The sequence below is a fragment of the Thermobia domestica genome, chromosome 4, assembly GCF_964235325.1.
Source record: "Thermobia domestica chromosome 4, izTheDome1.hap1.1, whole genome shotgun sequence".
Classification (NCBI taxonomy): Eukaryota; Metazoa; Arthropoda; class Insecta; order Zygentoma; family Lepismatidae; genus Thermobia; species Thermobia domestica.
The window spans coordinates 29630507-29643367 of NC_137457.1; the positions used below are offsets into that span (position 1 = coordinate 29630507).

The 12861-nt window shown below is 34.4% G+C and overlaps 1 protein-coding gene across 3 annotated transcripts in view; it reads right to left on the minus strand.

Moving 5' to 3' along the window:
• Positions 1 to 9134: 9134 nt before the first annotated feature.
• tapas (tudor domain-containing protein 7 tapas) overlaps positions 9135 to 12861 on the minus strand; it is a 112975-nt gene continuing 109248 nt past the window's right edge. For all 3 annotated transcript variants that reach the window (XM_081755387.1, XM_081755386.1, XM_081755388.1), the window contains one exon: positions 9135 to 10138. In XM_081755387.1, coding sequence (XP_081611513.1) covers positions 9915 to 10138 — 224 coding nt within the window. In that variant the 3' untranslated portion in view covers positions 9135 to 9914. The remainder of the gene's footprint in view (positions 10139 to 12861) is intronic.

The window sequence follows — 12861 nt, forward strand, 5'->3', positions numbered from 1 at the left end:
ACGCACTTGCTATTTTTCAGCAATAAACTTTTGCGGAAACTTAAGACCTGTATTGTAGAGCTTAAAAGTCAATCCCAACACACAAAATTTCAATCTTATACACAAAAGCCACAGAAAATGGTTTTGTTCTTACTCATGTATATAAACATGTTATTTCTTTGAGTTTTATGACAAACTGTCGTACTTTTAGTCATATTAAATTCTTCTGCATTACCTTTATTACTTTTAGCCTGCTGTAAAAATAATAAAATACAAGTAACATCCCCAATAACAAAAAACTGGTGGGCCAATGTACGGAATGATTGGACTGTTGGCTACTATATGTATTTCTGGGTTCCCACTCAAACTAATTAATCAAAACTACGGCCTTCTCGTTTTTACGGTCCAAAAAGTTTCAATTTCACAATTGGAAAGTTCATAAAGAATAAGCTTTACTGGCAGCACAACAATAAAAACAGCCTGGTGCAGGACTCAACACGCGGATCGGCAATCGGTATGTTGGAACCAAAATTTCCCATCGTTCGATCTTATGATGTCAACTGTACATACAAGAAACGGAAAAATCATTTTAAAAAATTATAATTTTCTAGATTTTTCAAGATTTGACAACGAAATTCACAGCCTATACACGGTTGGGTGGGTTTTTTGCACAGCACCAGATGAGGAACTTGTGCCTCTTCTGTCTCAACGTAAGGTATTGTGTGCATAACCGTAGGTTAAGCCGTTCTGAATCATTGCTGGTGCAACGTTCATCCGTGTGAACTTGCTTCCACTTGTCGCCATTGGCCGAAGCATTTTTGCAACTGAAGATTATACTTTATATGGAATGTCCTTACAGGTATTTGAATAAAATTATTTTTAACTTAAGGCTATATTGTATATTACGACTCAGCTAAAGCAAGTTTTTCTTTAGAAATAGATGACGCGCTTACAATTTAAAAGAGACATATAACTGTGTTCTGGTCAGAGTTAATTTCCATTTATGAACCACTAGATTATCAAGAGTTCTTATTTCAGTTTTAAAACCCTTGTACCAAAAGCGAAAAGTGTTTTCACAAACTCATTCCATCTTCATGTGATTGACTTAACCTGGTAAACAAAACCATAACAATGAATGGTTCGAATAGCGTAGGAAAACTGACAGACCCAATTAACGAACTAAATGTTTCACTGTATCTCCTTAACAGCCTGATATACTAAAAATAATACAAAATTTACCATTTTTCTTTTGCTTGTTTTTCATAAGTGAAAGGAGATTATGAAATGCATTACCACAATCATAGATGATGTTATTCTACAACAGAAAATATGAACCTGAAGAATTTTCATTGTTGCCAGAGTAACAATTCCCCCAAAATTTAAGTTAGGTCAGCGATTAGAGGAACTACTTTTTAAATAATAATTGTATTTAGTTTGTAATAAACAGTTTTAAAACACAGTTACTAACATTAAATAATAATGTTATTTAAAAAGTAGTTCACAGGATTTCAAAACATGATACGTAATAAAATGCAATTGAGCTCGTTCCCTCTAGTCGCAAACTTAACTTAAATTTTGGGGAATTCTTATTTTGGCAACACTGGAAATTCTTCAGGTTCATATTTTCTGTTTTAGAATAACATTGTCTATGATTGTGGTAATTTGCGTTTCATTTATCTCCTTTCAGTTATGAAGAACAAGCAAAAGAAAAACGGTAAATTTTGTATTGTTTTTAGTATATCAAGCTCTTAACAATTAGATAAGGAAAAAGCGTCAATTACTGCCTGTAGTAAAATTGGCTTTGTTGCAATAGGCAGATTTTCAACACGTCTACCGGATGATGACCATTAAACCTAGGCTGCACCATACTTCAAATTTTGGAGATCTTTTGAGTGAATTTTAGCAAATATATCTTGGAGAACATGAATAAAACAATATAAAATTATAGATTCATTATTTTGACAACGTCCTAATAGACAATATTGAATATATCGGTCTATATTATTATACTTTATAGAACAAGTTCCGTGGTTACAAGTTAAAAAAAAAAAAATCTACAATTCATTAATTTTTTATGTAATCCTGTCTGAAATAATATTGGGTTTTAATGTCTACAAATGTGTGCTATTTCATTAGTAATATTTTTTCTTCTTATTTTGAACATAACCAAATGGCAGACACAATACTTTCAGCCTCAAAAACAATTTGTGATACCAATATTGTAACTTGACAAGAATTGACGCTCGTTTTTCCTTATAGAAAAGCTGGATGTTTATACGAAATTGTGAATATGATGCCCAGGGTATTAAACATAGGCATTATTATTATTATTTAACAAGTGAATTGATATTTTAAAGTTTTGACTTAACATAGCGATTTAACTATAATGTTACGTAATATCACTTACTTTGTAAATAAAAGTTTACTGCATTTTAATTTACCATTATGTAATTTACGTAAAATCTATAAATATACAATTTTTAAACAAAATATGGTATGGGTTTTGTTTAGGGGAACCATTTTTATTTTATTTACTTTTTTTTAAAATCAAACAATTGTAAATAAAGTAAGGCAATATGAGCAGCAGAATTTTTCGAAACCTATATCTAGAAATTTACAACTATAATTTTGTGGTATCTTTCTTGTAATATACTTACATTTTTAAACACAAAATGGGAACATCGTAGAAAGATTTGTAATGATCGACATACACACTTCTGTGAAAAGCAAGATTATTAATACAATTGCGAAAAGAAGAAGTAGGTGAACTAGAAAAAAAAGAAAGAAAAAAGAAAAGAAAAGAAAATAAAGTGTTTAAGATCACAGTAACAACTGCCATTCTAGTATGTTGGTTAACACGTCCAAGCGTACTATCACTTCACAAGATATACAAAACAATAAATGTAATAGGGGCGTATACATGAAAAAAATCTAAAATTAAGGTACAAGGTACTTGCTTTTTTTTATTTAGAATAAACAGGGTGTCTACTGAGTTTTTCAAAATTCCAGTATATTTCCAGTATATTCAGTATAACTCTCAGCAAAATTCCCGTACCTAATACAATGATTTTTTAAAAGTTCTTTAGCAATAATCACACTTTTCATGATTTCAGACTTGTAATTGTTTTACCATCAAAAGAATATTTTATTTTTAATAAAATTAGTTGGCCTTGATTTATTTTAAAATACAAATGATTTTTCATTTTTTTAAAGAGCCTCCCAACTACCCTCACAGCCCTTCACTCCACCTATTATTTTAAATGTCTAATTAAAAAATGTATATAGCTCTTGCTTTGGAAAAATTTACAATTTCAATGAATACAAAATTGTTTCTAAGACTATTAAAACAATTACCAAGAAGAATTGTTGACAAATTACCAGTTTCATGATTTTTCCAGTATTTGGATCAAAATTCCAGTATATTTCCAGGATTTCCAATATCAAAATTAAATTCAAGTATTTCCAGTATCAGTAGACACCCTGATAAAGGACACGTTCAAAAATGGTGGGAATATCGCAGAATTGTAACACACTTATCATCCATTATATTGTAACCTGTAGTACACATACTTTAACAAAGTACGTGAACTTTCGCAAGGATTGGGTTAGGTAGGTGTACACAAGTATTCAAGAAACTTTACCTTCACGGATGAATTTATGCTTTTCGCTAGTTCCGTCTTCCAGCACTCAAAATATGTGTTTTTAAGACACTTTCAGTCTCTTTAAAAGATGAAGGTATTTGACTCTAACATCTTCGCTGGCTATTTTTAACACAAACCATTTCAGGCTTCTTCGATGGTCCCTTTTTCAACGTGTACTTTTCGGTACGCTGCTAAACCAGTGACATGATGAAGTAAGAAGAAGATAAAATACTGATCTATCTAGTAACTGTTTCAAGAGGAACATCTGAAATTTTTCGTCCTATATTACTTGCAAAAATAATTAAATGTGGAATAAAATAAAGGTTTTCTTTTTACTCCAAGTGTGTTTTTACAGAGGAGATAATTCCCTCATCATAAGTTTACTAACGTTATAGAATTCTATACACCAAAGAAGGGACCAGCAAACCCTGAACCAGTTTGTATTAGAATGAATATGTTAAGGTAAAAACATCTTTTGCAGTTTCAAATATTGAAAATGCGTTCTAAACCACCCACCAGTAAACACTTCCCGACTATTTAATGGCACTTCTTCCGGTTTCATGGTAAAGGAAGAAACAGAATTTATCAAAAATAAATTTCACTTCAAAGTACAAATGAAGAAGAAACTTCGCCTTATGAATTTAAGAGCCTGACATATTAAAAATAATACCAAATTTACCATTTTTCTTTTGCTTGTTTTTCATAAATGAAAGGAGAAAATTAAATTCAACTTACCACAATCATAGATAATGTTATTCTACAACAGAAAATGTGAACCTGAAGAACTTTCAGTGTTATCATCCATAGAAATTGCAGTGTTGCCAGAATAACATTTCCTCCAAAATCTAAGTTACGGCAGCGACTACAGAAACGAACTGAACTGCATTTGATCACGTATCATGTTGTCTTGGAATCCTGTGAACTACTTTTTAAATAACATTATTATTTAATTTTAATAACTGTATGTGAAAACTATTTTATTACAAACTAAATATAACTATTATTTAAAAAGTAGTTCACAGGATACCAAAAAAACATGATACGTAATCAAATGCAGTTCAGTTCGTTCCTCTAGTCTTTGTCTTAACTTACATTTTGGGGGAAATGTTATTCTGGCAGCACTGTAATTTCTATGGATGGCAACACTAAAACTTCATGTTTATATTTTTTGTTATAGAATAACATTATCTATGATTGTGGTAAGTTGTATTTCATTAGCTCCTTTCACTTCTGGAGAACAAGCAAAAGAAAAATGTTAAATTTTGTATTATTTTTAGTATGTCAGGCTCTTAAAAGTAAAATGTGAAATACTACTAACTGTATTCGATATGGAGGGACGACCAAAAGTATTACTAATCATATGACTCACTTTGAAATCAAATACGGTGGACCCTCAGGCTACGAACTTAACTCGTTCCGAAACGCTGTTCATGAACCAAGATTATTGTAACTTAGAGGAGTCAGTGATGACTGAAATTAATGTAAATACAATTAATCTATTGTAGCCACAGGAATATCATACTACATGTATTGTTTACACTTTTAAGTGTTTTCAGCAACACTTAAAAAAAAAAAAAAAAAAAAAAAAGCGCAAAAATGAACAGAAAATAGTTTCTAATCACAGAACGCTAACAGATAATGTTACGGAAAACGCGCAAAAGCACTAAGTTGGTACGGGCATGTACGTGCATTCAATGCTCCTAATATTGTTCGTAAACCGAGGGGACTTGTAATCCGAAGGTCCACTGCTAATCCTTGCACTTCCAAGTTGACACTCTCTCTTCAGAAGCAGAGCTTTATTAACTATACAGAACAAAACGTTATTGCACTACTCTTTCTTTGATATTTTTATTGTTGCTTCTTCTACTTAAATAATTGATAACCTGAAAGTGCAAGAATTATCCGGAAACTAGAATTGACTTTCCGAGATTTTTCGCCGATAAAACGTATTTGCGAACAATTTCGGGTCTTGCATGAAATGTTTGGGGGTTCATATTATCGTTTATTCTTCTGTTTTGGTAAAATTATATACTCAAATTTGTCATGTCGATTCCTATATATTCTGTAAGCATATACGCAGTTAATTCTTTATAGCTAAGTAGATTATATACCAGCTGAATAGGTTATATATAAAAAAGAAAAAATGTCGCAAATAGAGTATAATACCCATTATGCGATAATAAAATAAAATTCCCATCAAGACGAGTTCTTTGTAACTTTAGGGTCTGAGACGGTTTTCATGAGTAATTGGTCGTCTAATCTATCGAGTGTCGGTCCATGATTAACTAGCAACTGTAAATTCGACCATAATTAGGCAGAAAGATGCATGCTCATGAGGATGATGCTTTCAGATTTTATTTTTTTTAAATATTTTGAAAAAATGTTAATGCAATGAAATTATCAATGTCCTAAGCAATTCAATAAGTAAGTGGTCTTCCATATATATATATAAAAAAAAAAAAAAAAAAAACGAGTAAGGAACTTTTTTTCTCTTCTTGGTATTGAAATGAGTTCAAGTTTGTCTCTAGAAAATTATTTAACTAGAATCCACAACGGCATGCTTTAAGAAAAGAGAAAAAAACTTCAGAAAGTGAAATGCCACTGCTTTTTCAATACAAAATATACTAATAATACGAAATTAAATTTGAAGTAATAATTATATTACTAGAAAGAATAATATGACAGAGAGAAAATGCAATTGGGTCAGAGATCGCACCTCATACCACAATTTTCAACACCAGCCACTAATTCTTTCTTGCGAGCAGCACTCTACGTCTTAGATGTTTTCTACATCTGTTAGGTAAGGTGTAGTCTACGAAGTTTAAGACACATAGCACCGCCCTCAAGGAAGATGATGTGTGGTTGATCTTGGGGAAGGATTCGACCATTAACAATGATTTCACATTTACGCTATATATGACGTGGAACTACGTGTGTTCTGACCCACATGCGCCTTAACCAGAAATCGAATCCGAGCTGCAGCCACAAAGGGATCTCAGCTGTTGGATAGGGTAGTTCTTAACTCACCGGTATGGTAGGCCAGAGTTCTGGGTTCGAATTCTAGCTTTGCTGAGTAATTGCACACTTTCAATCTTCTTTCGCCTATATTAGGTGCTGAACAAAAGAATGGATTCCATCTTCAGTTCTGTAATATATATCTATATATTGATGAAGATAGTTCCAAATAAATATAAACTTTCTAATTTTCACAAGATTATTTAAGGTTTAAAATATTCAGCTTAACCTCTACAATGTAGTAATAGTTCTGGTAGAGTGGTGCTTGTGCTTATAGTTCTCTGTCTTTGCAGTTTAACTGACAATTTCTGAAATATGCTTGTTTAAAATCTGAAAATATTCAAACATTTAAAGGTCGTCCGTATGTTAAGTTTGTTTTCCCTTATGATGTGGTATGTATACGACTTTTGCGGCTAGTCACATTAAATCCGAATGACGTATACGTATGTTCTGCCTTTTAATTGTTCAAAGGACGCTGAGTGGCGATAACCTTTATCAGCAGGTTACGTATCGACTTCTAGGACCTTTTTCGTTTAAGAAGAAGGCAACACTGCATGTGTCTGCACGTTGTGAGGGTTGTATTGCATTCTTTGTTTCAAAACAGGAACATGTCTCGTATGTTAGAAATGTGTGTTATCACATGCAACCAAAACAATACAGATAGGACCTTATATTAATCTCTTTCCAGCTCAAAACATGTACAGCATTTTGATTTGATTGATTTTGCAGTTTAGCGTTCCTCTTCAGCAGCGAGGTTATATAAGACATGGACCTAAGCTTAACGTGGGATTTGAACCACATAAGCTCCCGCCAGGAATTGAATTCGGGTCTCCCACGTCAAAGGCGCATGTGTTGACCGCTTAGTAACAAGAGACCTCTGTATAGTATTTTGATTTGATGGCTTATTTCACTAGTTGTATTGATCGTGGGTAGAACGAATTTTGCGAAACGTAAATGTATATTCAGCTACGAATAAAGGCGTCGCGTAAAACTTGCGAAATTGGCACTCTCATACTACTCTGATTCCAATAGTCATGAATTAAGAGATAGAAGGTAGTATGCAGTGGCATATCGGAATCTGAGCATGCAGACAGTGAAAGATCTGAAAGTAGATGTGGTTCGAATTTACAACATGGATGTTGTATTGACACTACCTAAAGTATCAGCTGGACTTCTAATATTATAGCTTCCAAAGGAAACCACTAAAATACTTAAAGAATTTTTTTCTTTCGCCTTTTCGATCTCTCCGTGGTCAATTCATACGTTTCGTATGAGAAGAAAAGCGGATACAAGATCTCACTTCGAAAGTTTCTCATTCAAAATTGAAGTCAATGGACTATCCTGCTCTTCATACGATGGAAGACTCGTATCAAGAGGATACTATCCTTTCCGTGTACCAACGATAAAATCACGACGTAATATATCATTAGTTCAGTATATAGTGCTGAAGATACATCAAAATTATCGACTAAATTAATTTTCTCATCTATCCGGAAAAGAAATTAGCTTATTTAATACAGATAGATCATGGCCGCTTCATTACAAGTTTGCACCAAAGAGGAACAACGAGCAAGGATCCGGTTTTTGTGGTCGGAAGGTGTATCAAGCACTGCAATTCATCAAAGACGTTCGGCACAATACGGAAACAATGTTTTGCCGCAACGGAGTGTCTACGAATCGGTTGAATTTTTTTTAAAATGTCACAAGTGTTACGCACGAGGAAGGAGCCGGACAATCATCTACGGCCATAAATGATGACAACATTGATTGTGCACGTGACATGGTTCTGTAGACAGACGAGTGACTATTGAGGAAGTGACACATCGTCTGGAAATCAGTCATGGTTCGTGATACACCTACCGACCACAAAAACCGGATCACTGCTCTTTGTTCCTCTTCAGTGCAAACTTCCACTGGAGCGGCCATGATCTATCTGCAACAAAAGGGAGACAAATAAAGGAATTAGGATCAAACTTTCATAGCATGACCACAACAGCATAACAATAAAATAAACTAGGACAGGAGTCAGCATGAACAATGTAACACAAGTTATGTCAAACTTATGGATAATTTTTGACCTACTCTCCTACATAAATTGAATTTAACGGGTCAGGAATATAATCGTGGTTTGGCTTCAATTAAAATTTCGCATATTAAATCGACGTTGCTTGGAAAAATACGTTACAAAATTTAATGAGTTCCACGGACTTTAACAGAAGAAGCATATGAAGAACATTTTATACAACACGTATTAAGCCCCTATGTTCCTCGTAAAAGGATAACCGTTATATTGGACGTCTTCTGTTGTTACTAGGAATACAGCAAGGTTAGTTCTTTTCTAATTTTTTTGTTACTTTTCCCTTATATGCTATAAAATTCAAATTAAGAGCATTAAATTTATCCTTAAAAACTGTCGGATTCTGCGCTTTAAATATTTAAATGATCATTGGATTGAAAATGTTAATAATAATAATAATAATAATACAATAACCAGCATGTAAAAAAAAAAAAGTTCTATTTTATTCTAAATAGCTTGTATCATATTTTACCTGCATAAATATTCCGTCACTTAGAATTGCACAGGTTTCAGTATACCAAACAATAATAATATTTCCACATGTTATACTATTGAGTAAACATAAACGGGTAACATCTGCTTTCAGTTGCGTTTCTCAACAATCACAGGTACCACTGCATCACAGTTCTAACGTTAAGGATTATTTGGGGGAACCACAAAATTACCAGCCATATACAAAAAATATATATATAAGCGCTAGGTTTAATTATAATAATAATCACAGCTCCTTTTAATAAATCCCTAGTTCTTCGCAAGAAGATTGATAGAAAAAAGGAAACAGATCAGTCTATTTGCCTTCCACAGACAAAACAGCACTAGTCCATGAAAAAAAAGTATATTGCTTGAACATTATTCTTTTTTTAACTGAAAATTTATGTACAAAATCTCCTTTTGTTAAACACAAAAGAAATAAGAAACATATACACGAAAAACTAGAATGATATTGCTTTAAATTGCTATTTATATGGCTGATATATATATGACTTTTCCACGTCAACAAACCATTTCGTTTCTTCAAATACCAGCAAACACACATTGGCAATCCGAAGCACTTACAGCTAGTGAAAATAAACGAAGCAATGTGCGCTTTATCCTGATTCCACTTTATCTTCTTTGGGCAAACAAACAATAAGGGTACAAATATTAAAACGCTATTTGTGTATCTTTTGTATATGCCTAACAGGAAATTTCCGACCACCAAATCAAACAAAAACCGCTCGTCCTTCCTCCACTAGGATATTATTTATGTGCACATCTTTGTCCGCGACACTTGTGTCTATCAACTTGAGACCAACCACTGTCTCACTTGGATTAATAAGATCTGGTCCTATTTCCTCAACTGTTGAAACGAAAGGCCTGTCTACTACCAGCTCTTGGAATCGAAGGCAATCCTCTACATACCAATCATTATGTTTTGGCTTAATACCTGTATGAAGAAAGAAAAAGAAATTTAATTCACAAGAAAAAGAAAAGGTATCTTGAGCATTGATTGATATTCACACTTTTTATTCTACAATACAATGAAGATTATTTACACGTAAGCTCATGATTTACATAAAGGTAACCATAAAGTTCTGTCGCCCTTTCCCTCTCCCCACCTTCGAACATTGATATGTCACCTAAGACGTACCTGGGAGATCAAAAATAGTCCCCATTAGCATCAACGACCTTCTGCCAACTTTCTGGAAGGCCATGAATTCTATCGCGGTACAACTTGGTGGGCCGTGAAGCGTAGAAGATATCAAGTTCATTTTGCAACTCTACGTGGGATTTGAATTGGCGTGCTCTAAGATCATTGTCCAAGGAATGGAACAGGTGATAATTGGACGGTGTAAAGTCCGGGGAGTATGGCGGATGTAATAGTGTTTCCCATCCAAGGCGTAGAATGGTGTCCCGGGTCATCCTAGCCACGTGGAGCTTAGCGTTGTCCTGTAACAGGAGGACCCCTTTGCGATTCAGAGTTTTGAGTTTGTCTTGAACATGGCTCAACTCTGACAGTACACAGTTCCATTAATGCTCTGACCAGCTGGTAGCAGTTCCCGATGCACGATGCCGCGAGCAGTCCATCAAACACACAGGATGACCTTCTGGTGGAATGTTGGTTTCGGCTGTCTTGGAACCGGTTCATGGGATGCTAACCAATGACGACGGCGCCGTGAAGCTTCGTACAGGACCCCACTTCTCATCACATGTCAACACCCTGTTCAGAAATGGCTCCTCCCTCAGACGAGAAAGCAAAGAAACACAGGTGTCTGCTCGCGTGCCTTCTGGACCGGAGTCAAATCATGTGGGACCCATCGACCCAACTTGTAGTGCTTGCTAAGTTGATAGGAGGTGTTGCCGAATAGTTTCTTGTAGTCCCAGTTCCTCACATGTCTGGCCACTGTTCGCCTCAACTGATGCCTGCAGATCTTCATTTCGTACATGTGTTGGTCTTCCGACGTGGTGCGTCTTCGAGTGTTTTGTCATCGTCCTTAAACTTGTTACACCACTGCTACAGTGTCTGTGTATTCACGATACCCTCACCAAAGGCCTGGCATATCTTCCGACTGGCTGCAGCGGTGTTTGACCCCAGTTTGAACTCGTACAGCATATGCGTCCTTATGACGCTCGGTGGAGGTCCCATGTTCACGGTGTAACTCAACTGCCACAACCAGGTGGTATGTTGGATACACCCACACCAACAACTGACCTTCGCCTTATCTCCATTCGCATTCAGCTCAGATGTGAGGGTCAACTGAACACAGACCTCCACAAAAAGCGATAGAACTTTCTTGGTTACCTTTATAATAGTTTTATTTTATGTTATTTTGGACATTATTTTCATTTAAGTAAAGTTGAACTATTAGGACAATTTTCTGTACAGTGGAGAGATGTTCTCATCTCTTTGCTCATATAATACAATGACGCATTGTTTGTGGTTATCTCTTAAGAGCCTCACATACTAAAAATAATACACAATTTACCATTTTTCTTTTGCTTGTTTTTCGTAAGTGAAAGGAGATAAATGAAATGCAATTAACCACAATCATAAATAATTTTATTATACAACAACAGAAAATATGAATCTGAAGGATTTTCAATGCTGCCATCCATAGAAATTACAGTTTTGGCAGAGTAACATTTTCCCCAAAATATAAGTTAAGGCAGTGACTAGAGGAACGATCTCAACTGCATTTGATTACGTACTGTCTTGGAATCCTGTGAACTACTCTTTAAATAATAGTCTTATTTAATTTGTAATAAACAAAATACTTTTAACACACAGTTATTAAAATTAAATATTAATGTTATTTAAAAAGTTGTTCACAGAGTACCAAAACAACATGATACAAAATCAAATGATGTTGAGTTCGTTCCTCTAGTCGCTGTCTTAACTTAGAATTTGAAGGAATTCTTATTCTGACAACACTGTAATTTCTATGGATAGCAACACTGAAAATTCTTCAGATTTTTTTTTCTTCATAACATTATATATGATTGTAGAAAGTTGCATTTCATTATCTTCTTTCACTTATGAAAGACAAGCAAAAGAAAAAATGGTAAATTTTGTATTATTTTTAGTATGTCAAACTCTTACGACTGTGCAATATCTTTAACAGTGATTTCTTCAGGTAGTCAGCTGATTGTAATAGACAAAGCGTGCTTGTAGGCAACGTAAGAATAAAAACTGTAATATTTGAAATATTAGAGAATATGATTCATAATACAAACATTTTGGGTCCAAGACTCAGGGTAAATGGTTGGCAGGAACGCACGACCTGGGAAATTATTGTGCAGTTCAACAGGGAATGACACGCATTAAAAGTGCTTCTCATGCTTTACTCAAGAGATCATTCGTTAATTTCATTATGCTGTCAAATATTATTTCTTTAAAGCGGCGATAAAGTATAATTTTTGTAATTGTGATCTTTTTATGTGTACCTCATATTTTGTTAAGTATGCTAATTTAAGAAATCAATTTTTAAATAGATAGGCACACAGCAAGCAACATGTCAAACCTTTTGTAGCATGTTGTAGTCAACGCCGGCAATGATTGCTGTGATGCGGGCAGCCCGAATCTCTGAAATGTTCATACCACTTACGAATGGTCTTTCCCGTAGGTAGGTCTCTGATATTTGGTACAGAAATGCCGTCACAGACTTGTTT